The sequence below is a fragment of the Acomys minous genome, assembly GCF_964271855.1.
Source record: "Acomys minous genome assembly, chromosome: 16".
In the NCBI taxonomy this organism is placed as follows: Eukaryota; Metazoa; Chordata; class Mammalia; order Rodentia; family Muridae; genus Acomys; species Acomys minous.
In genome coordinates this window covers 7,124,042-7,151,745 of record NC_140498.1, presented here as the reverse complement: position 1 = coordinate 7,151,745, position 27,704 = coordinate 7,124,042, and the positions used below count along the sequence as shown (strand labels likewise).

General features: G+C 48.8%; 2 protein-coding genes across 7 annotated transcripts in view; one reads left to right on the top strand and one right to left on the bottom strand.

The window, feature by feature from the left end:
- The first annotated feature begins 5,038 nt into the window (after positions 1 to 5,038).
- On the top strand, positions 5,039 to 26,299 carry ELAC2 (elaC ribonuclease Z 2). 2 transcript variants are annotated; one of them, XM_084762831.1, is made up of 25 exons: positions 5,039 to 5,333; positions 5,745 to 5,795; positions 5,922 to 5,992; positions 6,737 to 6,801; positions 7,758 to 7,815; positions 8,965 to 9,033; positions 10,188 to 10,322; positions 12,146 to 12,204; positions 14,879 to 14,937; positions 15,015 to 15,087; positions 15,682 to 15,794; positions 16,926 to 17,021; positions 17,931 to 18,069; positions 18,152 to 18,237; positions 19,882 to 20,000; positions 20,953 to 21,049; positions 22,129 to 22,267; positions 22,636 to 22,674; positions 22,798 to 22,907; positions 23,453 to 23,552; positions 23,636 to 23,756; positions 23,969 to 24,047; positions 24,573 to 24,717; positions 25,274 to 25,492; positions 26,123 to 26,299. In XM_084762831.1, the coding sequence occupies exons 1-25, from the start codon at positions 5,107 to 5,109 to the stop codon at positions 26,156 to 26,158; spliced, it is 2,505 nt and encodes an 834-aa protein (XP_084618957.1). In that variant the 5' UTR covers positions 5,039 to 5,106; the 3' UTR covers positions 26,159 to 26,299. The 2 variants fall into 2 exon arrangements, with proteins under 2 accessions (XP_084618957.1, XP_084618958.1); XM_084762832.1 differs by lacking the exons at positions 5,039 to 5,333; positions 5,745 to 5,795; positions 5,922 to 5,992; ... (6 more) ...; positions 15,015 to 15,087; positions 15,682 to 15,794 and having other exon boundaries at positions 16,923 to 17,021; positions 17,931 to 18,064; positions 25,274 to 26,299.
- Positions 26,271 to 27,704, bottom strand: part of ARHGAP44 (Rho GTPase activating protein 44) — a 157,361-nt gene continuing 155,927 nt past the window's right edge. For 4 of the 5 annotated variants that reach the window (XM_084762833.1, XM_084762836.1, XM_084762834.1 and 1 more), the window contains one exon: positions 26,271 to 27,686. In XM_084762833.1, coding sequence (XP_084618959.1) covers positions 27,547 to 27,686 — 140 coding nt within the window. In that variant the 3' untranslated portion in view covers positions 26,271 to 27,546. The remainder of the gene's footprint in view (positions 27,687 to 27,704) is intronic. The other variant, XM_084762835.1, reaches the window with a different exon arrangement.

Here is a 27,704-nt window from a genome sequence, read left to right as displayed (position 1 = left end):
ATTGAGATGACCCAGTGCTTGAGTGGCCCAGATGAAGTGAGCTCACGTCTTACAGTTGCTGACTGAGGGACTGGGGAAAGGCTCGATGGCTGACGTACAACCATGTCATGGGATACCTCATGAAGACCTGCATTCTGACCGTCAGCAGCCACATAAAAGCTGGCCACACCAGCACATGTTCCTGTAACTCCAGCATTAGGAGCCAAGGGGAAGGGGGGACAAAGGCAGCCTGGTCCCCGGGATCCCACTGGCCAGTGAGGCTACCCAAGATGGCAAATGCTAGGCTCAGTGGCAGATCTTGTTGCAAAAAATAATGAAGTAAGAAAGGTGTCTGATTGAAGAAAGCATCCCACCATCCATCTCTGGCTGCCACATGCACTTGCACACTCGGACACACCTATGCACAAAGATACTGACTTGATCCAGGCATGATCACACCTGTTTCGCCTTAGTGCCTTGAATGCTGAGACAGGAGGATCACTACAGCACTGAGGTCAGCCTGAGCTACATAGTCAGTTCAAGCCCAGCCGGAGAGACAAAGTGAGACTCTGACTCAAACAAACAAGCAAAACAAATCAATAAACACAGTCATTTCCTCTGCTTCCCCTGGGCAGTGAGGCTCACCCTCTATAGGAGTGAGACAGACTACAGAGCAGAGAGAAAAATCACATCTTATGGAGATTTCTTTCTCAAACCCAAGCTTCCAGGGCAATGAGGATGGCAAGACATATGGGTGAAAACTCATGAAGGACCAAAGACATTTCTGCTCATCTGCATCCCTCTAGAAAACACACACCCATCCTGAGAGCAGGGAGCAGAAATTGGTTGGGTCTTGTGTCTGACGTTCTTGCTTAGAACCCTGGGGAGGGGTAGCTGGAGAGATGGCTCTGCAGTTCACAGCACTTCAAGAGTTCAGTTCACATTAGACAGCTGGCTGCTGTATGTGACTCCAGTTTCAGTGGATTAGATGCCCTCTTGTAGGGCTTGCAGGCACTAAACAACTGTGGCGCACACACATTGTCCTTAGGTATATTTCTATTGCTGTGATAAAACACGATGACTGAAAGGGAGAGTGGGGCAAAGGCTTTATTTCAGCTCAGAGTTTACAGTCTATCATGAAGAGAACTCAGGGCAGGAATTCAATGCAGGAGCTTAGAGCTAAGGCCATGGCCATGGAGGAATGTTGCTTGCTAGTTTGCTCCTCCTAGCTTGCTCAGCCTGCTTTCTTATAACACTCAGGACCACCTGTCCAGGTGGGGCACTACCCAGAGTGGGTTGAGCCCTCCTACATTAATTATTAATCAAGAGAATGCCCCACACAGACTTGCCAATGGGCTAATCTGATGGAGGTGATTTCCCAATTAAAGTTCTCTCTTCCTAGAAAAAGCTAGCCAGGGTCAAGTTCACACACACACACACACACACACACACACACACACACACACACACAGAGAGAGAGAGAGAGAGAGAGAGAGAGAGAGAGAGAGAGAGAGAGAGAGAGAGAGAGAGAGAAGGATACACACAGACCTGACCCAGGCACGGCTGTGGCGGGGTGTGGGCTGGTGGAAACCAGAGATTCTGGAGATTAGCTCTGAGAATCACTTAGCAAAACTCCCGCGCAGCAGGTCTTTATGTTTTGTCAGATGACTGAAGTATCAGGAGCTTTGACAATGGCCAGCGCAGAACCCACTCCCTCCTTCTTTTTTGTTTTTAAAGATTTATTTATTATTATGTACACAGTGCTCTGCCTGCATGTACACCTGCATGCCAGAAGAGGGCACCAGATCTCATTATGAACGGTTGTGAGCCACCATGTGGTTGATGGGAATTGAAATCAGGACCTTTGGAAGAGCAATCAGTGCTCTTAATGGCTGAGCCATCTCACCAGCGCCGCCCCCCTCCACACACACCCCACCCTGCCCTCGACCCCTTTCTATCCCTTCTCATGTCAAGCACGATGTCTTCTAAAGTCAACCAATGCCAAACACATACGACAGTAAAGTGAGCTAATTTGCTGGGTTACAGTATCAGATAGTTCGTTCAATGTTGATTCCAGTTGTTAATGTGAACCTATTTCAGACAAAGCATGTCCCAGTTTCTCTTGTTTCTGTGATAAAATATCATGGTGACGGCAACTTATAGAAGGAAGGGTTTATTTGGGCTCATGGCTCTCGGCCCATCATGGCAGCAGGAACAGCTGAGGGGACATGTCTTGTGCCTCATGTGTCCTTTCACTGATGCCAGTTTGACTGAGTGACTCTTCATCCCACTCAATTGACGATATTAAGCACGGTGAGCCATGATTACAGTCAAATCCTGTGGCTTGGGCTGGGAAATGGCTCAGGGAGTAAAGCACTTGCCACTTAAATATGAGGACCCGAGTTCAAATCCCTAGAACTCATGGAAAGTCAGACACAGTAGCAGGCATGTTATATATGCATCAAGAATGAGCTGTGACAGCTGTAGGTTTAGTTTAGAGGGTGTGACTTTATTAAGCACAGCAGGCCAAAGTGGCAAAGTTAAAGACTAAGTAATGACGGAGGGACGGAGGGGGGAGGGGGAGGGGGAGGGGGAGAAATACAAATTGGGTAATCAAAATGTCCAGCAGAAATCACATGGGGAAGCCCCTTTGCAGCAATCAGATGCTTTTCCTTTTCAACCAAGTGTTCAGGGCCCCAGCTTTACCCGTGTAGAGGTCTCTGAACTCAAGACTACTACAGTTTACAGCTGTGAGCTGCATCTCCTGCTGCTGGTGACAATCCTTCCTGTATTTTTAAGTATGTTCAGTTTGGGGCTATCTGATAGATATGTGCCTAGGACAACGCTAACAGGGTCCCACTTTTTTTGTGTAGGGGGTTTTGTATGACAAGATTCTCCTACATGGATTGTTTCATTTTGTTTTGTTTTGAAGACAGGGTTTCTCTGTGTAGCCTTGCCTGTCCTGGAACTCACTCTATAGACCAAGCTAACCGTGATCTCAGAGATCCACCTGGCTCTCCTTCTCATGTGCTGGGATTAAAGGTATATGCCACCATTGCCCACCTCCTACAGGGATTCTTATTGTGTTTTCTAATATAATAAAAGTGCCAGATGTGGTGATGTACACCTTTAATTCCAGCACTCAGGAGGCAGAGGCTAATGGATCTCTGTGAATTCAAGGCCAGCCTGGTCTATATAGAGAGTTCCAAGACAGCAGGGGCTACAAAGAGAGACCATATCTCAAGATAATAAAATAAACAGAATTTGTGATTGTCTATTTTTAATATTTGTGGGAGTGGTGGTGTCAATAAAAAAATTAAAATGGATTGTTGCATTGATTTGAGGACTTTAAAAAGGAGTCAAAGGATTTCAGACAGGCCATAGCTGAAATTCTGATGTGGGCTGCAGATATGCCATCTCTCAGATCCAGTTGAGTTTTCAAAGACTGTTAACCTCTCCTGACTCCTACAACAGACAGTCCCCTTCCAAATACTCAAGAGACCAAGACAGCACCCAACCTCCTTCCTTTTTTATGAAACAGCTTAACTTTTGCCAGGATCAATCACAATTCCTGATTAAAATATATAATTTAAGACTGGCAATGGTGGCACAGGCCTTTAATAATCCCAGCACTCAGAGACCAAGGCAGGCATATATATATATATATATATATATATATATATATATATATATATATATATATATAATCTGTGAGTTTGAGGCCAGTCTGGTTTATAGTGAATTCCAGTACAAACAAGATACACATAGAGACACCATCTACACACACACACACACACACACACACACACATACACACACACACACACATACACCAGTGTTCTTGAACTCTGAGCAATCTATCTAGTCCCAGCATTTAAAAAAAAGTGTATGTGTGTGCCTTGTTTAAATAAATTTTCCCAAAGATTGCAACTTTTTTTTTTTTTAGTTTAAATTTCTACTACTTATTCAGTGTCTCTCTTTAGTGGCACTCAAAACATTGGTCACTGAAGGGACTCTAGCCAGTCCGAGCTCAGCAAACATGGCTCTGGCAGGTTTTCCTCGCTCTCCCTACGCCCTTAATCTCTGCCTTGCTAAAACCATTAGATTGCATTCCTCAAGCTAGACACTAAGGTTTCCTCCCTTATTTGGCCACTTTCGCCACCTGAGGCTGACCACCGAGGTCGAGTTATCAAAGCATTGAAGTCCAGCCCCTTCCAAAGCCCCCCTTGGCTACCCCAATTAACATGCCAATCAAAACAAACCAACTAATCCTAACAAGGGGGTTTCCCTTTTTGCCTTAATAAACTGACAATATAAACTGCTATTTTCCTGCGAGCCAGCCTGCCTCCCTTGGGGGCAAATCCACTTCCCCTTCTATTTTGCCCCCTTTTTTCTCCCTAGTTCCTATCTCCCGTCCTTGTTTCTTATTCCCTGCTCTTTGTGCTGAAAACTTCGTCTTGGGGTGTCCTGAGCAGACTTTCGAGGTCCTATCAGCCATGTTATTCTAAGCACTTAACTATTTCCGTCTTGAAGTAAGTAAGGTAAGGCAGAGAGGATCGGCTAAGCCTGCCAATAAAACCACCAAAAAGACTACAAAGTTTATTCTCGTAACCTCTTTTACTCCCAAAGAATATCATCTGAAATGTGTTCCTATGAATCGTGATGGAAATCAAATTAGACAGATCTAGCTCTCGTGCGATCTTCATCATCATCATATAAGCAGCAACAATGCGAAGCTTGGCGTATTTCTATCCAAAGGCACAGCTCCTGAAATCAGAAGACAGACTTGAAAACTCCTTTCCCAGTACTGCCTTTCGGGTACTTGCACTCCCAGAAGTCCCGCCTCTGGCAAGTGACAGGATACGGAAACCGTCAACCCTGGGAAAGCCGGAATAGGTCAGGGGAGGGGCCTCCGGCGACTCTCTAGCCTCCGCTTACTCGACGTCAGTCTCGATTGACGAGCTCCGAGCTCTAAGGTTCCTTGCGATTGGATGCGGCGTCTTGAGTGGGCGGGCCTCTCGTGCTGCGGCGCGCTGATTGGTCAGTTCCGCCACGCGGGGCGGAGGGGCGGTGCTTGTGGCAGCGTGAGGGGTCCGGCTGCCTTGTCAGCCTGGTGTGGACGGGTGCATGTGGGCGCTCCGCTCCCTGCTGCGTCCCTTTGGCCTGCGCACCATGTCGCAGGGTTCGGCTCGTCGGCCGCGGCCGCCCAAAGACCCGCTGCGACACCTGCGCACGCGGGAGAAGCGCGGCCCGGGCTGGGGGCCCGGGGGCCCGAACACCGTGTACCTGCAGGTGGTGGCGGCGGGCGGCCGGGACGCAGGCGCCGCTCTCTACGTCTTCTCGGAGTACAACAGGTCTGTGCGGAGCGACAGCCCCGGGCTTCTGGTCCCCCCGCCACGTGCTGCGGGCCTAGCTCTTCTCCAGCCCAGCCCTGTAGGTCCCTTACCTCCCTTAGTAAGCATGGTTTTCAGGCATTGGTGCAAAACTTCCCATTGGCTGGGCTAGCGCTGAGTTTTGGCGTGTCGCAAGTCGCACCATCAGCATCCCAAAGTAGGGGCCTCACAGTGAGTGTGTGTAGGCTAAACTGGTTTGGTAAGTTGGTGGGGAAAGGGCCCTTTCTTCCTTGTCACTAGCTAAAGAGTGTTCAAAACCTACCACTGCCAATATCAGAACCTCGTCATCTTGGTTGTAGTTATATCTATGTATCTACAATAAAGCATTTTACAGAATAGACTTTTCTGAGTGTAGTAATATTCCTCCCATAGGTACCTTTTTAACTGCGGAGAAGGCGTCCAGCGACTTATGCAGGAACACAAGTGAGTCAACACCTGGCTTCTGGGGTGGGCTTTGAAAGCTGAGGTGAGAGGCAGGTGAGACTTCTCAGCAGAAGTGATCTTTGGTCGGCTTTGTTTCATCGGGCTGAAATGTATGTTTTTTCATAGACTGAAAGTGGCTCGCTTGGACAACATATTTCTGACTCGAATGCATTGGTCAAATGTTGGGGGCTTGTGTGGTAAGTATGGTTTGGAGCTCTCAGAGGCTGGTGGGAAAGTCTCTGGGGGTTTAATATGGCTTGCAGCTCCTTTGCTCTTCTTCCCAGCCCAGAGGAGCTAGAATTCCTTGTACCCTAGTTTAGTCAGCTTGGGCAGGGAGTGGGAAAAGGTGGAACCAGAAAAGCAAGTTCTAGACGTGGTTATGACCTTGCATGCTGGACTCCAAATTTAACAAGAGAGTGTCATGGTGGTGATCAGAGTAAAGGTATTTATCATGGCAACCAGCAGCAGCTGGGTGCAGAGACCTGCTGTTGAGATTGCCTCGTTATTCCTGGCCATCAGCTGGGGATATGGCTGTTGCAGCCAAATTTTGAATGCTGGGTGGCACAGTGAGAGGCAGGAGTGAGGTAGCGGACTGCCCCCATTTTCATAGCTGATACTGCTGTGGTGCAGGGCATCCCTTCACTGTACAGTTCATGCCAGCTGCCTCGCGTCCTCCCTTCAATCCCCTGTGCCCACTCTGGAGGCACATTGGGAAGATTCTTTGTCTCTGGTACCTCTGCTAGCATCATTTTCTCTTCGTGCATTGCGTAGTTGTTCATAAGACAGAATAGGGATACATGGGTGAGTAACTAGTTCAGGGAGAGGCACCCCTTCCCCTCCCCCGCTACTCACTCACACTCACACACTCACACCTGGTAGTGCCTATACGTTAATTTGAGAGGGCTGATTGATTGATTGACTGACTGACTTATACTTCTTAGGAATGATTCTGACTTTAAAGGAGACCGGGCTTCCTAAATGCGTTCTTTCTGGACCTCCACAACTGGTGAGTACTTCCTGGGTTACCTCTTAAAACCACTTCCTTTTAAAAGTGTTAATGACAGGAGTCTTCATTTTTGTAACTTAGCCCTCTGCCCTCAGGGATAGCAGGTAGTGGAGTAAGACATCTCCATTCATAGTGCAGAAATACCAACTGTGTGGGCCTGGGTGAGCTACTTGGCCTCTCAGCCCCAGTTTCTTAATTTCTAAAGTTGCCAGAATGTTCCATAAGGTTGTTAAAGATCGAATGAAGTGGTCCACAGGAGGTACTAAATCACTTTAGATAGTGGGTGCTATAGACCTACTTGATGAATTAAAGCTTTTGTTCTTATTAAACTTCAGACATCTAATTCTGTCTCCAACAAAAATGTCTAAATATGTTTTTCTCCACCTCCTTGAGCTTTCACTGTCTGTGTACTGAGTTAGCCAGTTCCCACTTCTCTGTAAGCCCTCCTTTGCATTGCAGGGGGAGCAAGATGTACACGCAGTGTGCCATGCCCTATCCTCGGCTTTCTTGTGTGGTGTGATCCAGTGTGGCCTCCAAGTGCCATAGGCCCAGGCCGCTGTTCACACTTCTACCTGTCTCATCAAGCTGGAGCTGTGAGGGCCAGCACTGACCCACGACCTTGCTTTCAAAAGTCATTTCCTCTGGGGCTGTACCTGTCTCTTAAGAAAGATTGGTTTCAGCCCCTGTGCCTCTTTCATAGCACCTAATTGTTACTGGGTCGTTTATCTTATCTTTGTTTTATCTCCATCTCTTGTTTCAGTGAGAGCAAGAGCTTCATGTCTCTCAATGTTGCTAAAACTGGCATACAGTGATGCTGAGCACAGTAGATACAGTGTAGATGAAATTCAAAGCACTAGCTAAGTGTTGTGTTGACAAGGAGTACAGGTAGTACTTATTTGAATACATTACTGTGTCCTATATTTAAAACATAACTTCTTACTTGCTTATTTTTTTAGGAAAAGTATCTAGAAGCAATCAAAATATTTTCTGGTCCATTGAAGGGAATAGACCTGGGTATGTTGTTGACTGTGACTTGTTCTCGTATTTCTTCTTGTATAAGCCCTGCTTTTCAAATTGGAATCCACCAAGAACTCATTTATTTCCTGTGCCTTGGTGTTATGCCAGCGTGTGTGTCTGTGTGAGAGTGTCAGATTCCCTGGAACTGGAGTTACAGACAGTTGTGAGCTGCCGTGTGGGTGCTGAGAACTGAACTGAGGTCCTCTGGAAGAGCAGCCAGTGCTCTTAAATGCTGAGCCGTCCTCCAGCCCCTGCTGCTCCTTCTCATGCTTCAAGCATATGGCTGGGCAGGCAGGCGCGCTTAACCTGGCACGTGCCTACATTCACTTGTGCTTCTCAGAACCACCACTCAGGCCCCAGGTTCCTTACTCAGTCCAGTAGGTGGCTCTTGGGGCCTAGAACTCCTTGCAGAAGGAAATAGTTTGAAGGGTCAAGTGCCCATCTTTGTAGCTGACCCTCAACTCCAGCTGTGTTGCTAGGCCCATAGCCTTGGTGGGAAGAGGTCTAAATGAAGATATATCAGGATCCCAGAACCAGGCCTCCCCCCCCCCCCCCCGCCCCCCAGCGTGCCAATAAAGTATATCAGAATTTATTCTAGTTCTCACGGCTGAGATGATAGAGTCCTTGGCTGGTAATCTTGTTAGGCAGGGCTCTTGCGTTTGAGCACAGTGTTGTTTATCTTTTTTTTTTTTTTTACTGGATCCTGTGCAGTACTCATGACTTCCTTTGGCTCTGTCCATATAATGGCTGATAAAAATACAGCTTCTGGTTGTTTTGTTTTGTTTTTGTTTATTTGTTTTGCCCTAAAAAATGTTAAAGCTACTGCCAGGCATGGTGGCTCACATCTGTAATCCCACCCTTCTGAGAAGCAGAGGCAGGCAGATCTCTGAGTCCAAGGCCAGTCTGATCTATAAAGAGAGTCCAGGACAGCCAAAGCTACACAGAGAAACCTTGTCTCATAAAAACAACAACAACCAAAACAAAACAAAACCAAAAACGTTAGGCTACTTAGAAAACCTGGTTTTGCTGTCATGTCCCCAGGAACATTCTTGTTCAAGTCAGTCAGTGGCTATGGGTGGGAATCCTGGAGGCTTATTTCCCTGTGCCTTTACTAATGCCTGATTTCTTGACCTGTGTTTCCTGCAGCCGTGCGGCCTCACTCTGCTCCAGAATACAAGGATGAGACCATGACTGTTTACCAGGTCCCTATCCACAGTGAGTCTAAGAGCTGGATTTCCCGGGACCAGGTTGCTGTGGTTCCTAATCACGGGGAATGTGGGCAGGAGAGACTGTGAGGACTTGGTTTGAGTGGCCTATGTGGGACCTTAGTCTCTTGTGGACAAGACTCTGCACTCAGCCTGATACGTTCATACATTAGGGTTCGTTTGATGCAGATGTAAGTGCCGTTCTTAGAGGTTTTTTAATAGCTGCCACCTAAAAGAGGGGCCACTGAGGGCTGAGGAGCTCCAGCCGTGCCTGTGAGGGGCCAGGGCCAAAGGCCACAGCTTTGAGTTGGAAATAGGGATGTTAATTCTTGTCGCCCTGAGTAAACAGCTAGGGCAGGGTTTACCTACATTTGAGGGAAGATGCTGGTGGGGAGATGCCTTTGATGTTGCCAATGCTGAGGGCTGTAGAGGAGATGAGAGAACCAACAAAGGCAGAGCTCAGGGAGGAGCTGAGGTTTACTGTGGCCGTGGGTAAAAGACTGGAGGGAGAGTGTGTTTCCTGAGCAGTGGCACTGGTGCTTAAAGCCAGCAAGGGCATGGCTGACGATGTCTCCACTTCACTGTCTGAGTCATGTGTCTTCTTTCACTTGATGACTACTGCTACCCCTCCCAACCTTAAGTGAAAGTGCCTCCCTTACTTGTTTCTTTCCAGCACTCTGTTTTTCCCTCTAGACCACACCACAGATACTGTCATGTGTTTTCCCGTGGTTGACACTTGCCCAGTTCTGCTGGCCAGCGTTTCCTTGGAGCCCAGCAGGTCCTGATTGAGTGATGTGTTTGGAGGAGCAAATGCAGTTTCTGTTGAGACTAGCAGCTGTGCTTCAGCTTACCCCCTTGATTTTGACAGCTAAATAGCTGTAGAACTTTGCCCCTTTTGGTGATGAGTATCCCATGGGCCTGTGCAGATCAGGCAGTGATGATAACTGAATTAGTTTATAGCCTGATTGCTTTTCAGTCAAACACTATTGAGTCCCCTCTGTGGGCAAGGCCCTGAGCAAGGAGAGGCCAGCGGGGCTGCTAGCTCAGGGAGGGAGGGAGGGAAAGGAGTGTGCTGGTTTGATTGACCTTAGGGAATTCTCACATGTGAACACCTGGGCTGCAGCTATGGGAGGTGTGTCATGTAATGGCCTTCTGTGCTGCCAGGTGAACGGAGGTGTGTCAAGCAACAGCCAATGCAGAGCCCAAAAAGGTCTCCCAACAGGCTCAGTCCTGATCAGTCATCATCAGACTCCAGATCCACTGAAAATGGCCAGGACTTTCCAGACAGCGGCAGTGCAGGTAAACTAGTGACGGCTCAGGAGTTCTTCATGCCTTGTCTTTTTAAAAGATTATCTTGAGTTGACAGTAATTGTGTATGTTCTGAGGGTACAGTGAGTTGTACTAATCTATGTGGAAAGAGTCAAGCTAGTTAATATACCTGTCATCTCAAGCTGGGGATATACTAAGTATATTAGAAATGTGATTTATGTGGCCTCCCTCCCACAGTGCCTCATGCATGCTTGTCCACCCCCTCTTCAATTCTACTTGGACAGTTTTGAAGTGAACAGCACATTTGTTGGCTGTGGTCACAGTATAGTGTGTCCTGATGCCAGCTCACCTGAACACCACACTCCTTGATCAGCCGCCTCTCTGTCCCCACCACCTGCCACTCCTCTAGCATTTGATAACCCCCTTTCTCTTCTCTTTCTGTGAGATGAGTTTCTCTGTTTAGATTCTGTGTATGGGTGAGGTCACATGGTATGTGCCTTTCTGTGTCTTATCCAATGTTGCAAATGACAGATTTTTGTATCCTATGCTCTGAGTTAGGTCTTCACTGTAAGAAAGCTGCTTGCACAGGTAGATGCTTTTCTTTGCCATGCAGAGCCCTGGTCTAGGGAAAGAGATGAGGAAGGGTTCTCAGAGGGTGGCAGGCCTCACTGTCAGGACAGTTTGCAGCTTCGGAGAGCCCCAGGGCTTGTGTTCATAGGGGAGCAGCAGGGCCCGGGCATGCTTTGGGGTGTTCCCATTAATGAAACAAGAAGGCAGAGATTGGCTGCTACGCACCCCCAGCACACAAGACAGTGAGAGGGTTGGCCTGTCAGGAGACAGCTGTCCAAGACTTACTCTGTCTGAGGAGTTGGATACTTGGTCTGCTCTTCAGTGTTGGGCACAGTTTGGTCAGCTCCCCTGGTCTCAGAGTGTTTGGTGACTAAAAAGACAGACCTTGCCAGGGGGTGGTGGCACACGCCTTTAATCCCAGCACTTGAGAGGGAGAGGCAGGTGGATCTCTGTGAGTTCGAGACCAACCTGGTCTACAGAGTAAGTTCCAGGACAGCCAGAGCTGTTAACACACAGAAACCCTGTCGGGGGGGGGGGGGGGGCGGGGGGACACTTTGACACGCCTCTTTTGTATTGAAAGCTGAGAGGACCAAAGCCCACGTATCATCATCATCATTATTTTAATGTGCTTGTTTATAAAACATTAGAATGAGAGCGAGCAGGTTGTCTGAGTGGGTAGACACTTGCTCCCAAGCCTGAAGACAGAAGTGTGATTCCTAGCGCTCACATGGTAGAGGGAGAGAACTTTACAAGTTGTCCTTTGTCTTCCACATACGCACAGTATTACACCCCCCCACACTTACACCAATCCTATTCCCATAAATAAGTGTAAAAAAATTTTTTTAAACATTATAACTTACTTTATCCTGCCCCCAAATAAGCCAAATGGGACGAGTAAAAGCTTTGAGTTGCTATTATGACAGTTTTCTGGTTGGAGTTCCTTCTCCACCTTCTCCTGCTTCCTTCATGGTACTGAAGTGAGCCCCGAGCCTCAGGCTTGTTAGGCAAGCATTCTCTCACTGGGCTCATTTTCTTTTTATTTCTTTGTTTTTGGACAGCTGTCTGAGCTGGTTTTGAACTTTTGATCTCCCTGCCTCAGCCTCCCAAATAGCTGGGATTGCAGCTGGGCACCCCCAGGTCTGCTAGGTTTCATGTTGTCTGTTCTGTTATTGTTGACGTCAGGGTGACACACTTCAGGATGGGGTCAGCAATGTCCTTTACTGCAGGAAGATTGAGGCATGTGTAGCCTTCACGGTCACCTTGTTAAATGTGCTTTTCCTCAGGTGTCAACAGGAAAGCAAGTGGCAGGGACCCTTCCTTAGTGGTAGCTTTTGTCTGCAAGGTAAGTCTTGGCAAAGGTGGGCAGTGAGGGGCATGTGGCTAGTAGCCAGTAGGCCATGTGTGTTCTGCGATCTTCTGTTAGGACCTGCGCAGTCGTTTGCAGGCAGCTCCTGGGTTGCCTTTGCTGGCAAAGAGCAGAGCTTCCTTCTCCAAACACCACCTGTGCTTTCACAGCATTTCAAATTCTCATCTGGTGCCGTGTCAGTGTTGCGGGTGGCTGGTCCTCTCAGAATTCAGAAATCCCTGAGGGCAGCTCTTGCTGTTGGCTGTAAGCCAGGCGTTTGACCTTTCACCTCCTCCCTTTGTTTCATTTAATTTCCCCGTCATAGCTGAGGAATGTGGATCATGTTGATTTTGATATTGGCTCCCATTCATAGAGCCCCAAATCCACTGCCTGAAAATGCTCGCTCACATTTTTATGGTGAGAAACTGTTTGTCCACATGACTGACAGCCTAGGGCCTCACTGTGAAGCTTTGCTACAGCACAGCCTCTAGCAAATATTTTTGCCTAAATGTGAAGCCACATCACTTTATGTTAGGTATATTGAGTTTTAGCTCTGTTTAGGGGCTGGGATTATATAGCTCAGTGATAGAGGACTTACCTGCCATCTGCTATACTCTATATTCAACCCTGGCACTACAAAAGAAAAAAAAAAGCTATTTGGAATTTTTGTCCCATTCTAACACCTCCAAGTAAGAAGCTACTATAAACAGCAATGACCAAATGGCATTGTCAGTATAATTTCTGTCTGTTTGAAGGCAGCTACACTTTGTATAAATGCTGATGCCATTAGGCACCTTACTTGTTTCTGAGGCTTAGGCAAAGGTATCTTAACTGTTGTATGATGTTTGTATTGTGATAGATACTTCCTCTGTGTGACACACAGGTCAGCTATCTGTCTTGAGGCAGCTGCTCTGAAAGCCTTCTTGGTACAGCTATAGGCTGGTGCCCTGGCTTTCCTCTCTTTTTGTGGTTAGAGATGGAATCCAAGAGGCTTTGGGTATCTTAGCAAGCTCTCTACCTCTGAGCTACGTCCCCAGTGCCTTTTAATTTTTTATTACGAAGCAGGGTCTTGCTAAGCTGTCCCCACTAGCCTTGAGATTGTGATGGGTGCTGAGCTTCTGAAGGCTGATCCTGATCATCCTCTGCTCCCTCTTCCCTCTTGTTAATATGATGCTTTTCAGCTTAGGGTTAGGAAAGCGATGAACTAGCTCTAGTCAGAGGGGCCAGGGAAAGCACAAAGAAGGCCTGGGGCAGCACTCCATACAGGGCAGGGTGGGCTCGGGGCAGCTGTGGTGCCTCTGGCCCTCCATGACAGGTTGTGCTTCTCTCTGATAAGCAGGAGTTGGGTTGAATCCTGCTCAGAGATACTTCAAGTGACTCGCTATGAAATGTCCTTCCTGTGCTCAGACTCACTTGGTGTGAGATGAGGCACTGGTTGGTATTTGTTCACATCTGAAGGTGCCACCTGGACCTCAGTGTCTTTGGTCTGACGTTCCCACACATAGAGTAAAGCTGCAGTCTTTCCCCCGGCAGCCTGGTGTATAAAATGGGAAGGTCTAGAATAATGAGATTCTGACATCCAGCTAAGTCTTTGCCCTAAGAGTAACTTCTCAGGCCAAGACATGGCTCTGGTTAAGAGTGCTGCCTTCTCTTAACCAGGTCCTGAGTTCAATTCCCAGCGAGCACATGGTGGCTCACAGCCATCTATAATTTGATCTGATTCCCTCTTCTGCAGACAAAGCACTCATATACAATAAGTAAATAAGTAAATAAATAAATCTTTTTAAAAAATAGAAAAAAAGAGTAACTTCTTGGGCTGGAGACATGGCTTAGTAATTAAGCACTGTCTGCTCTTCCAGAGGCCCTGAGTTCAATTCCCAGCAAGCACATGGCGGCTCACATCCATCTATAATGAGATCTGATTCCCTTTTCTGCAGACAGTGCACTCATTACAATAAGTGAATAAATAAATAAATCTAAAAAAGAGTAACTTTTCAACTAAGGAAGTTAAGTAAACTCAGCAGCTCATCAAGATTTAAGGAAGAAAATACAGCTCAGATGTGACTGAGCAGAGACCTGCTGATGGCCTGCATTGTCATGTGTAAACTCTGTAGGTCCCAGGAGTGTCAGACACAAGCTTACAGCTCCTGTGGATTTGCTGTAGGATTTCTGTGTCATCTGATGAGAAAAGAGCATACTGGGAACCTGTTACCATTTTTCTCTGTCCAATAAAAGCTGAGGCACTATACTGCCAAATATTTGAAGGAAGAAGAAAATGAACACTCATTCTCTTGTTGTCCTATGAATGTCACTGCCCTGTGGTGGTGTGCAGCAGACCCGGTAGACATTGCTTTGGCAGCACGCCAATGTGAGAGTAGAGAATGAAACAAGCCAGGTACCCTGCAGTTCTCCTGAGGGCACCTCAGCACCTGTACTGTCGGTTAACTGACATGGCAGAGACACACTTTGTTCAAAGTTCATAGCAAGGAGGTCTGGGAGGAGGCACTGTGTCTCAGTTCATCTGGCTTTATTTAGCTCTAATGCATTTCAAAATAAGTGCTTCTTTAGACTGTGTCTACTTGTGTTTTAATGAATTGTGAGGAAGTAACTAAGTGTAGATACACTTCTGTGAAAGTTATAAGCTGCTTCATTTGCCTTCTCTTTGTCACAGCTTCACTTAAGGAAAGGAAACTTCTTGGTGCTTAAAGCAAAGGAGCTGGGCCTTCCTGTGTGAGTGTCATGGCCTTGGGAACTCCATGGTGGGCCTCTGTAAAAAGAAGGCTTCTCACAGCTTGCCTGTCTTTCAGTGGGACAGCTGCCATTGCACCCATCATTGCTGCTGTCAAGGACGGGAAGAGTATCACATACGAAGGAAGGGAGGTGAGGCTCCTGGCTTCCGTGACTCTGCAAGTGCAAGTGGGGCCTGGGACACTGAGCAGAGCTACCATCTGGCTTAAGCTTGCAGACACCACCGTGAAGGAGTGTAGTACAGCCTGGGATTGCCTCCTCTTGGCTGCACGGTGGGACCTTCATCTACACCTGGAGCACCCCAGTGCTCAGCTCAGCATCTCTGTATTGACTGCTCATGCCTGGTGGGCTTTTGTGTGTAGATGCTTTCTCTGCAGTGCCTGCCTTCAAGGATGGGCTTTGCCAGCAAGTCTGAAAGGAGAGCTGTGCTCTTTGTCTAAGAAAGTGTTTCTGTTATCAAAAGTACCTTACATGCCAACCCTCCTCCTAGCCACTCTGGTTTGTAGTCTCCATAAACCAGTATACATCTGCTGAAATATGAACAAACAGCAGGAAAGGGTGGGTAGCAACTCCTCAGCTCAGGCCTTGCTCTGTGTATTAAATGTGTTTTGTGTATGGTAGCAGCTGCCTTAAAGGACATTGGGTTGTGGATTCTGAGCTGAGGCTGAGTTGAGATTGCTCTGGAAGGGCATTCTGTTCCAATGAGTGGCCTGTCTAATTCTCTAGATTGCTGCTGAAGAGCTTTGCACGCCCGCAGACCCTGGTCTTGTATTTATTGTGGTAGAATGTCCCGATGAAGGATTCATCCAGCCCATCTGTGAGAATGACACCTTTAAAAGGTAATGATGAGTGACTTTGGGAAAAGTGAGAGCCATCCCTGATCAGCACACTAGCCCAGCACAGACCTTCATGTCCCAAAGACAGATCGTGTCCCTGAGACACAGTATATGTCTCTGGGAAGGCCTGGATATGGGGTTCAAGGTTTGTCTTGATCTCACTGGCAAGCTTTGAGCAGTGTTGTAGTTAGTGGGCTCTGAAGTGAAATATGAGAACAAGTGATAACCACAAGCCATTGAGGACTAGACAGGTCAACTACAGAGTGTGTGTATGAGAGAGAGACAGAGACAGACAGACAGACAGACATGTAAGTCTAGAACAAATTTCAGGATGGGTGCCCAGGTGAATAAGTTATTTGACTTATCTCTACCCTCTATGAGTTTTCTTCTCTCACCTGTATTGAGACTACTAAGGTAGGGCAGAGTGACGTAGACTGCTAGGGACAGTCTCAGCGTGGAAACATCTCTCTGGCCCAAGTGTTATGTCTACTGGAAAAGAACCAGCTCTGCAGCTTCAGTCCTGGGTAGAAATGTCTCCACCATGTCTTTCTGGTGCTTGAGGTCAGCCTTGAACACACTTGGCAAGTGCCCTTCCACTGAGCTCCATCCCCAGTCCCTGGTCCTTGTGAGAGAAGCCATGTAGGCTTAGCTGGCCCTGGTCATGTGGTCCTTCCTTAGACAAGGTCACCATCTTAGGTAGAATTGTTAAGCCTCAGCTTTTTTTAAACTTTTCCCCATCCATAGTGGCTTGTTTTTACTTGTCTTTCTCACATGCTCTTTTATTCGACTTATATATCAAATCCCTTTGGGTTCCTGTACTTTGCCACAGTAGTGTCAGGAGTTCTCTCTAGGCCTGTTTGTCCTTTGTGGGTTCAGTGTCCTGCTCACATTTTGAGCAACAGAGCCTGTTGTAGCCTGAGGAACTGAAGTATGTTAGGGTGGGGGTAAGGGGCTGGGGAGTGAAAACAGCTGCTGGACTACAAGTAAGTGTCAGCAGGCTACCAGTCATGCCTGGATCCGAGGTGGTGCCCTTGGTACACTGAGTATTCCAGGTGATGGCTGCACAGTCTCCTTCCGGGTATGTCCCGAGTTTGTATCTCTTCCTAAAGGAAACCCGTTCTTCTTTCTGCCCAGGTACCAGGGAGAGGCTGATGCACCTGTGGCCCTGGTGACCCACATTGCCCCAGAATCTGTACTGACTGACAGCAGGTACCAGCAGTGGATGGAGAGGTATGGAGAACAGCCTGAGGACAGAGGGCAACTCTTGTGGGTGGTTGTGTGTGTGTGTATGGGTGCTCCTCCCTGCTACTGCGCTGCTCACCACCTGCCCTCACCTCAGCCTGCCTGAATGTTCTCTATGGCTCTTGTCCTGTGGATTCTGGGTAGGTCCCTCTGTGGGGGTCTGTGTTGAGTCATTGCCACTAGATGGCCCAGTGCCTCACTTCCTGCTTGTTAAGGACACCTGGTCACTTTTTTCCACTGGCTAGATCAGTGCAGAGGAGAGACTGGCAAAAGTAAAGGAATGGCTGGTGCCTGCATACCACTGCACATCTGTGTTTGAGTTCAGCTGCTCTGTTTATTCTCAAGCAGGTCTGTGAGAGGAAGGTCTGTCACCATCTAACCCTGCACGAGAGGGTAGCACCGGAGAGGGTTGGAGCTTGGGTATTTGGTGGCCTCCGGTAGCTCCTCAGCTCCTCAGCTCCTCTGCCATCTGCTTTACCTCTCATAGACCCTATCCTCTCTGCCCTGAGCAGTTCTGGGTCTTGAATTCTCTCTTTTGTTCCTTGTGGGTCTTAGTCAGAACATGAAATGTCTATTTTCCTCTGAGGCCTTTTTCATACTCTGTCTGCACTTGATGTTTTCACATCCATACATGAAGGTCTTACGCTTTCTTGGTTTTCCCATCATGCTTTCCAGCATATCTCAAAGGCAGCACAAGAGGAACAAAAGCCTGGGCTTTGACCCAGACACAGCAGGATTTTGTTTGGACTATTTGAGGCAAATAACCTAACTCTGAACATGTCCGTCCACATTAATCTGCTCACCTGCCGTCCTTTCCCTGAGGACTGTAACGATGGGTCCTTCCCTGAAGTGGGGTGACTCCCTGCAGACATTATAATGAGGGCTGTTTCTTCCAAGGTTTGGGCCTGACACACAACACCTGATTCTGAATGAGAATTGTCCATCGGTCCACAACCTGCGTAGCCACAAGATTCAGACACAGCTCAGCCTCATCCACCCTGACATCTTCCCCCGCCTCACCAGCTCCTACAGTAAGGTAGCTAGTGTCCCGCATCTTTCCTGGCCAGCGGATTCCTGACCTTTGCTTTCTCACCATGAAGTGTGTTCTCATCTTTCAGGAGGAACGCTCTGCCCTCAGCATGCCCACAGTTCGGGGTGAATGCCTTCTCAAGTATCAGCTGCGCCCCAAGAGAGAGTGGCAGAGGTGGGTGCAGTTGTAAACCTATGGAAACAACTAGACTAGGTGTTGCGAGGGCTTTGTGGAAATGGTCAGTAGCAGTGTTCTGGAAAGCATTTCCAGCCCTGTGGTTTCTGCCACAACAGTCACCTGTGCAGCAGCAGAAAGAACCAGCTCCAGGCTCAGATGCTTATGGATAAGGTCTCACTGTGTAGCCCAGGCTGGCCTCAAGCTCAGAGATCTTCTAGCCTCTATCTCCCAAGTGCTGGGGTTAAAAATGTGCACCACTATGCCTGGCCCAATAAAAAGGTTTCTGTTGGTATTTCTGATAGTGGTGTTTTGCTCATGTGAGACATTTTCCCCTTGTTTCAACGCAACACTCTTTGATTTGAACTCTTCTTCCTAAGGGTACTGTCTAAATGTGGGTCACACTGTGTGACTGCTTTAGGCACCCAGTGATCACACATTGCTACCGGGAAAGCCCCTGCCTATATACTCCCGGGCAAGTAAATGTATTTGCTGACTACCTGATAGCTTGTCTTCATTGTTGGGTATGAGTATGGGATTTTTACTATCTCCTGACCTCCCAACATCATTGTTAGAATAGATCATAGAATGTCACTACATGCTGTCGTCGTTGAATAACCATCGCTCTGTAGTGGTATGCCTGGGGCCATGGGCATTGCTGCATACCTTCTGCAGCCCATGTGCCAGTGAAAATGTCAGTCCAAGGTCCCAGACCCCCTGAGTTTGTCTGGAAAGATTGACATGGCTTTGGGGTGCTTTCCTTCTCAGCTAGCCAGAGAACCAACCCTCTCAGTATTGGTGCTGAGTGGAGGAGGCCAGCAATACAAGCACTGACTGGGGCTTGCTGAGGATGTAGGCTCTCTGGCTCCACCCCAGGGCTGATGCAAGTACAGGTTGTGCAGACACCAGGGATCCCAGTTATTGGCTGTGTGCATGCTCACTTTAGTTTGAGAGGTACTTACTGGAAACTTGCATCTCAGCTGGGGCCTTTGTGGTCCTCCTAGGGGACAGTGGCTCAAATGTGGACACATGTGAGTATCCTAACCTAGGGTAGAGGATTTGGTGCTGCAGGGAACAACACCACTATAAAGACAAAGTCTGCTGGGTGAGGCAGGCGGATCTCTGAATTCAAGGCCAGCCTATTCTACAGAACAAGTTCCAAGACAGCCAGAGCTGTTACACAGAGAAACTCTGTCTCAAAAAAAAAAAAAACTCAATAAATAAATAAATAAATAAATAAATAAATAAATAAATAGTCATCTTGCCCAAGCACCAGGAAGGCTTGATTGTCAGGCTTAATGCTGGTGAGGTTTTGAAGAGCTAAGGTTGTTCAGGATTCATTCACCTTATTTAGTTGACTGTAGTTCCAAAGGCTAGAACTGCCTGGGTCATTTTCTGCAGGAGTGTTCTGTGCCTATATTGGCTACTTTTCTGTTGCTGTGATAAAACACCATCACCAAAATAACTTATAGAAAAGTGTATTTTGATTGATGATTCCAGAGGGGTAAGAGTTCATCGTCATGGGGAGGCTTGGCAGAAAATGGAAAGTGTGGTATGGCAGGGGCTGAAAGACACAAATACACAGCAGCGTTTGCCGAGAGGCTGTACATGCTCTTGGGTTACCCAAGCTATTTTCCTCTGCAGGGATACCACACTCACCTGCAATACTGATGAATTCATAGCTGAGGCGTTGGAGCTCCCCAATTTCCAGGAGAGAGTGCAGGAGTATAAGAAGAGCATGCAGGAAAGCCCAGCCCCAGCAGGTAAGCCAAAGCCCTGGGCAGCCTCTCTCCTAAGCATTGCCTGCCTGCAGCCTTGCAGTCTTGAGCAGGGTGTTGGTCAAATTGCATCCTGATTATTTTAGGGCTTCTGTGTATTACAACAGGGGGCTGAGTGATATTGAGGGTCTTGTCGCCTGTGCCCTCCACCCCAGTAAACTGTTGTTTATGATAGTATCTGGTTGTTCCTGAGGGTCCATCTGTAGGAAAATGGTTTGGGGAAGCCCTGTGAGACCATGGAGATCTTCCCTTGCCGTGGTTGCTGTTGGTCTACTTCTGCTCGGGCCAAGAAGGACCAGGGCAGATGTATGCCACCTGACCGGTAGTATTGCTCTCTCAGGGAAAGCAATTGGAGACTGTTGTGACCTCTGTACTTCGAGGGTTTTCTGAGTTTTCAATTAATGATAAAGAGGATGCTGGACTAGAAGGGATTGGCTCTGATCTAGCCAGATGGCCCTTTCTCACTCTGAAGGTCAGTGCTAGGTCAGCCACGCCTCTTCCCATGTGTATCTGGGAAGAACTGTTTCCTGGGACTTGCTTCATCCTTTCTGATTAAGTTTGTGCCCTGGTGTGTTAGTCCACGGCCACCCAGGTGAGGCTGAGGGCTAGCCCCGTGTTCCTGTACAGTAGAAGGGAGGTGCACACACATGGAATGTGCAGTCTTAATGTGAGGTGGAAGTGCCGTCCCCATGGAGGAGGTGGTGATTAGGAGCTAGGGGAACCTTCTGTTATCTAGTGGGTTTTGTTTGTTTTGTTTTAAAGAAAGGCCTGAGAAATAACTCTCCTTCTAGATGCTTTTCTTCCTTGACAGCCTGCAGGCCTCACATTGAAAAGGAAACACCTTCACCCAGCATCCTCTGGGGAAGAGGATGGGACTGGATTGCTTGCCTACCTCATGACAGAATTCTGGCTGAAATTCACTTGTATTTCCCTACAGAGAAAGGAAACCAGTATCCTGAAATCATCTTCCTGGGTACGGGGTCTGCCATCCCAATGAAGATCCGAAATGTCAGCTCCACACTCATCAACCTAAGGTACCGTGTTTGCCCCAGAAGTTGCTGCCTATCAGAGCTTGTTGTTGAACAGTCCTCTCCACTCCCCGGGCTGATTGACCATGGAGAAGCAGTGGGCTTCGGAGTGTTTCACTTAGATAGGGTCTTGCTCTATGGCTCTGGCTGCTGGAACTCCCTGTCTTTACCCAGTTGTCCTTCCTCCTGCGTGCTGGGCTTATTGTATCTACTTGCTTACTTGTGGAGAACATTGCAGACCCATCCCTTCATGACTTTGGAGAAAAGAGCTGAAACCTCAGCATGCTGTACACATTGCTGAGGGGTATCCCAGTGAGCATGCACGTTAAGCCTGTGACTACTGACTTGGTTGACCAGTAAGCAATGCTGAGAGAGGCTGCTTCAGTTCTGCAGCTGAAGCTGCAGGTCCAGGTCTTGAGCTGGTGTCTTAGCTGGTATCTGTGTTTCCCCCCAACTTCTTGCTGGTACTCTTTAAAGCTTTCGGAGTCTTGTACATTTGTTTATATTCAGCTTGCTATTGAGTTCAGCTTGTTTTGTTTTGTTTTAGTTGATTTCTGTGTTTGCTTAGGTTCATTTATCAGCAGATATGTGTCAGTCACTGTGAAGTATTCATGACTTCTCTGCTCTGCTCTGCAAACATGTATGTCACAAAAGCAAGCTGGTGAAGTGCTGAAGTAGTTCTTAGAGCTCATTATTACTGGCAGGAGTGATGAACAATGACCAAGTAATGCTGCAAGTGTGCACTGCAGTGCCCAGGCTCACCCGAGGTCAGACAGTGTACACTGCAGTGCCCAGGCTCACCCGAGGTCAGACAGTGTGCACTGCAGTGCCCAGGCTCACCCGAGGTCAGACAGTGTGCACTGCAGTGTCCAGGCTCACCCGAGGTCAGACAGTGCGCACTGCAGTGCCCAGGTTCACCCGAGGTCAGACAGTGCGCACTGCAGTGCCCAGGCTCACCTGAGGTCAGACAGTGCGCACTGCAGTGCCCAGGCTCACCCGAGGTCAGACAGTGTGCACTGCAGTGCCCAGGCTCACCCGAGGTCAGACAGTGCCCAGGCTCACCTGTTGGTAACTGTCTTCTGCAGCCCTGACAAGTCTGTGCTTCTGGATTGTGGGGAAGGCACTTTTGGGCAGCTGTGCCGTCATTATGGACAACAGATAGACAGAATCCTGTGCAACCTTGCTGCTGTGTTTGTGTCCCACCTGCATGCGGACCACCACACGGTGAGTGTGGGACCCCCGGGGTCAGCGTGTGGGAGGTGCTGGCCCCTTTAGTCTGCACTTGGGCTTCTTTCCCTCTAATAGCAAATGTTTGCCTCAGCTTTTCTTGCTTCACATACAGCCTGCCCAGCAGGACTGTCCCGATCTGCACCGTTTAAGACTTCCTAGGCCTCAGCCTGTTGCACTCTTCCTAATACAGCTATGCTCTTCTACCTGTAACATTGCACTAACTGGTCAGCATGTGCCACACACCCGTGAGGTGGGTAGGGATGGGGCCAGTGGGATAGGAGCCACTCATAGGCAGGGACTTGAGCCCTGAGCTGTGGAGATCATGCCCGGGCCTGGCTCATCACATGTGCTCTCCTCCCCAGGGCTTGCTGAATATCCTGCTGCAGAGAGAGCACGCATTGGTAAGTGAGGCACCTAACTGACATTGGGAATTGCCTGCTCCATTATCGGCTCTACTACCACCCACTTCAAACCATTTTTACTGGGAAGTCCCCTTATTGGCTCCGCACTGGCATCTTTTTCAGGCGTCTCTGGGGAAACCTTTCCAGCCTTTGCTCGTGGTGGCCCCTACCCAGCTCAGGGCCTGGCTGCAGCAATATCACAACCAATGCCAGGAGATTCTACACCACATCAGGTGAGCACCAGGGTCTAGGCTCTGGGTTCCAGGTTCTTGCCTTCCACAGCTGCCTTCTTCCAGAGCCCCAACTGACTGGGCCGAGATGAAGTAAGTTCTGGTAGCTGTGACTTGGAACATACTAAGTATCCAAGTTCTCACTGCAGCTCTGTCTCACCCTGACTGTGGTCACTGTCTCTGCAGCTGACAGTTTGAGGGTCAGGTACCCAAACAGCAGCTAGCATAGAGACATCCAAGCCATGTGGTGCATAGCAGAGATGGCCCAGCACCTCCAGCAAAGGATGAGAAGAAGCCCTTCTGGCAGTTGCTGCCAGCGACCTGACCTGCACTGTGGGTTAAGTTTCCTGCAGTGAACTGGATGGGCTGGCTGTGGCTTAGCTCTTTTCATTCTGTCAGTTTCCCCATCTTCATTACTGTGACAGAGTCGTGATTCTCAGAACCACCGAAGGGTCTTCATCCAAAAAACGAAAGTATTGATTGCAGGTGTTAAATGACTTTTTAAAAAACATGTTTATTGTCATTTTTCATGTTTTGTCTTCTCATAGTATGATTCCTGCCAAATGCCTTCAGAAAGGGGCAGAGGTCTCCAATCCCCCAGTTGAAAGGCTGATCAGCTTGTTGTTGGAAACGTGTGACTTAGAAGAAGTAAGTGGCCCCGACACAGGACCCACAGAGGGTGGGCAGGGCGGAGCGTAGAGGCCTAAGCCTTGCACCTCTTGCTCCCTCAGTTTCAGACCTGCCTGGTTCGGCACTGCAAGCATGCATTTGGCTGTGCAATGGTACACTCATCTGGCTGGAAAGTGGTCTACTCAGGGGACACCATGCCCTGCGAGGCTCTGGTCCAGATGGGTAAGTGAGGGAAGCTGACCTCACCTAGGTTCTTTGAAAGATGCATGGGACACGTGGGTGTGTAGGTGACCCAGTTGCTCCCTGGCTGCTGTCCTGAGGAACACACATCATAGGACCAAGGCAGCTGAATGTTTGTGTCAGAACTTGGCCCTGGGGTGGCAGGGTATTGGCTGCTCATCTAGACTCCTCCTTGATGCCCATCTCCCCACCAGGGAAGGATGCCAACCTCCTGATACACGAAGCCACCCTAGAAGATGGCTTGGAAGAGGAAGCAGTGGAAAAGACACACAGGTAGCAATGCCACAGTCCTCTTCATACTTTTTTGTCAAGTAAAAGCTAAGCAGCCTTCCACCCACCTCAGGAAGCGGTGCCCACAGCCATAGGACTGGCTGGCTTCCAGGCTTGTGGAATTTCCTGAACCTTTGTTAGCTCTGCTGGGCGCTCTGCCTGTTCTTGTGTATCCTCCAGGCAGGGATCTAGAGTGAGGTGTGGGGTTTTAAAAGAAGCAGCTGGAATAAACTGTCACTTCAAGGGAAAGAGGGGTCATGGCTGAATACAGGCTGCTCTAAGAAGGCAGAGATTCCTAGGTTCCTCGGGGGTTTTCTCAGGTGTTCACTCCAACCAGCTGACAGCCAGCACCCGCTGCAAGGTCTTCTCGGGAAGTGAGGCCAGGCTCTGGCCCTCAGGAGCATCTCTGCTGGCTCAACAGCCTCCCGAGGACTCCTACCAGCCCTCCTTGGTGCCCTCAGCTAGGGCGGGGGGACAGGCTTGTGGAGCCCTGTCCTAGGGCCACGCTTGCTCTCCTCTTTGCTGCAGCACCACCTCCCAGGCTATCGATGTGGGGATGCGGATGAATGCAGCGTTCATCATGCTAAACCACTTCAGTCAGCGGTATGCCAAGATCCCACTTTTCAGCCCCGACTTCAACGAGAAAGTCGGCATTGCTTTTGACCACATGAAGGTATGTATATCACACGGACCGTGGGTGCTGAGGGGCAGGGTAGGAAAGTGACCCTCGTTCACCACTCCTTTATGGCATAGGGCCACCAAAGAAAGCAGCTTTCTCTATCAGTAGCCAGGTGTAACCAAAAGTAGACTGATGAGCTGTGTTCTTGAAGGCTCTTTCTTCTTTCACAGTCCCTAGAGGTTCCAGAACCTCTTCAGGCCTGGGCCATTTCCACTGCAGTAGTAGCATGAGCCTGTGGAGGAGGAGCTAGTCCCAGAGTAGCAGAGCTGGGCCTGTGCCTTTCATCTTCCCTAATGAAGGACTGGGGCTTGAACTAGCCCTGGTTGTTAGGAGCTTGACAGAAAAGTCTGAACTATTTTTTCTTTTTCCTTTGGTCTTCTGCCCTTACCTAGGAGTGGGGAATTGGCTCTTATTCATTACTATGTGCCCTTCTCAAATAACATTCTTTTAAGCCATAGTCCATTGGCCTTAGGGTGTGCGGCAAGGAAAGGTGGGACCCTCCTACCCCTTTGTCCCTTTCAGTGTTTCCCTATCCTGTTTGTCCTCCCAGGTCTGTTTTGGAGACTTCCCAACAGTGCCCAAGCTGATTCCCCCACTGAAGGCCCTGTTTGCAGATGACATTGAAGAGATGGTGGAGCGTAGGGAGAAGCGGGAGCTACGGCTGGTGCGAGCAGCCCTCCTGAGCCAGCAGGCACACAGCCCAGAGGACAGAGAACCCCAGCAGAAGCGGGCTCACACAGAGGAGCCACACAGCCCACAGAGCAAGAAGGTCAGAGCCCAGTGAAGGTCTAAGCCAGCCTGGACTGAAAGCTGTGTCCTCTGCCCCGTATGGGAGCCACATCCATCATCCTGGCGGGAGCACACGATCTAGCCAGGAAGCAGCGTGGAATCAGTATGCAGTCCTCTATGGCCATGGCTGGGGGAGCACCATCTGCCAGGTGCCTCCCATGCCTAGAGGAGAACACAGTGGCAGGACAGGAGGCCACCCAATGGAAGACAAGGAAGCCAGTCTGCCCCTCACTCACTAGCACAGGGATTCCCTCTGCATGCCAAAGTCAAGCCATGTTACAAGTGACATTGGGTACATACGGCCCAGGCTCCAAGAATAGTATTTCTAAGGACTCAGACTCAATAAAGCTCGAGTTTGGAATCCTGAGTTCTTTGGCTTCATCCTGGTCCTGCTTCAGCGTGGGGTCGTGTGTGGGCTGGGGTACCCCGTGTGCCCCGCATGCTCCAGTGGCAGAAGGGTCTGTGGAGCTTGTGCCCTGGCTACAAATGAGAATGCAACTCACTGTGAACGTGTCAGGACATGTCGCCTTGGCGGATCTGAAAAGAGCTTAGTGACTGAACCGTAAAAGGATTCAAAGCCTGCTAACATTTACATATTCTCCCTACCCAGGAGAGCAAGAACAGCATTTTAGAAACTCAGGTGTGAGACAGCAAGGACTTGGCCCTCCATGATGGCGATCTTCAGACTTCCTCTTGAGGCAGCACAGGACATTGTAACTGCCCAGCAGCCTTTACTGAAACAAGAGCGTGTGCCAAGCTCAGGGTTAATAAATCTATTTTAATAACATTACTCTTGACAACAGTTTATACATGTATGTAAAGATAACCTTCAACCCCCAGGCTCCGTTACAAATTGGGGACTGGACTGCCCTTGCCAGGAAGTAAGCAAAGCTGTAACGTCAAGTCTGCAGATCCCACTCTCGGAGAAGGGTGAGTTTACACTGCTGGGAAAAATAACTAAGCATTTAGAATTTTTCATTGTACACCTGTACATTGGTTTAGATTGAATGGCTCAAATTAAACAAATATAGATTTCATATATACAAATATATCATGTATAGGTATATCTATTTTCAAAGAATCAAACTTTAAAATTTGATTTTGCATGCATGGCCCAGATTTGTTTTATTCCCTTAATCCCAAATTGTGAACAGGCTCCCTGTGCCCTGCCCAGGCCTGGGTGGGACATGGTGAGCAGGGTGGGTGAGCAGGGTCTGCTGGTGAGCAAAGCAGCCACTCTGTGGGCTGGGTGGCCAGGACCACTCCCTCTACCTGCTTTGGGGAACAGAATTATTGCTAGTCAGCTCTAACCTCCAGAAGAGGAGTGCCAGGCCCCACACACCCACTAAGCTGGGGGCCTGAATAGCGACGTTACTCTAAGATACCTAATGTGTTTGGGCCGACATAGGGCCCTCTATGTTCAAATCCTCCATTCGGAAATGCCAACGTGGAGTGAAGGGAACCTTCATCACATAGGGAAGTAAAGCTGTCAGAAGTAGATGTGTTAAGCTGTTTACTTTGGAGCTGTGATTAAGGGAAGCCTGAAAGGTCTTTCTGGTTGGCCGGGACCCTGGCAGCAGGCAGAGGACAATGCTCAGGACGTATCCTGCCCTGGTGAAAGGGTCTCCTGTCCTGCTTCCCCTCTGGCCCTAGGGCAATGCTACAGGACCTGATGTCCCAGTCAAGGCAGTAACTGGACCCTCTCTTGCACTCCCATCCTGCAAAGGCCATTCTGACAAGCCCTTGAGAAGAGAGGTGAATGCTGCTTGCCATAGAGGCCAGAGATGGATCAAAATAGGCACAAAGTCAAAAGGCAAAGGTAAAACAAAAGGCTGGAATCATCACCCAAAATGAACAAACAATATCTGCACCACCAACACTGGCCACATGGATGGGAGAGCTCTTTTCCTCCACCCAACTCCACCCTGGTGTTGGACATGACAGCTGATGGACAGTCCTTGGCAGGCTAGGGGCACTGCTCTGGTGGTGCCTGGGGGCCCACAGATGTATGTACATGTGTCAGGGTGGGCCACATCAAAGAGCTGTACTTTCAGACTCCTCTTCTGAGTCTCTCTTGTCAGTCACCGAGTGCCGCCGTGCATGTTCCAGGGGGCTCAAGCGGAGCGTAGACCCCAGCTCTATGTGGATGGAGGGGACATCAAAGTGGACAAGATCTGTAGAGAGAGGAGGAG

Excerpts from the sequence above, each read along its gene's own strand:
- ELAC2 (XM_084762831.1), top strand. The coding sequence starts at position 5,107 with ATGTGGGCGCTCCGCTCCCTGCTGCGTCCCTTTGGCCTGCGCACCATG. Across the intron at positions 6,802-7,757 it reads TTTCTGGACCTCCACAACTG|GAAAAGTATCTAGAAGCAAT; the intron begins GTGAGTACTTCC and ends TTATTTTTTTAG. Across the intron at positions 21,050-22,128 it reads TCCACACTCATCAACCTAAG|CCCTGACAAGTCTGTGCTTC; the intron begins GTACCGTGTTTG and ends TGTCTTCTGCAG.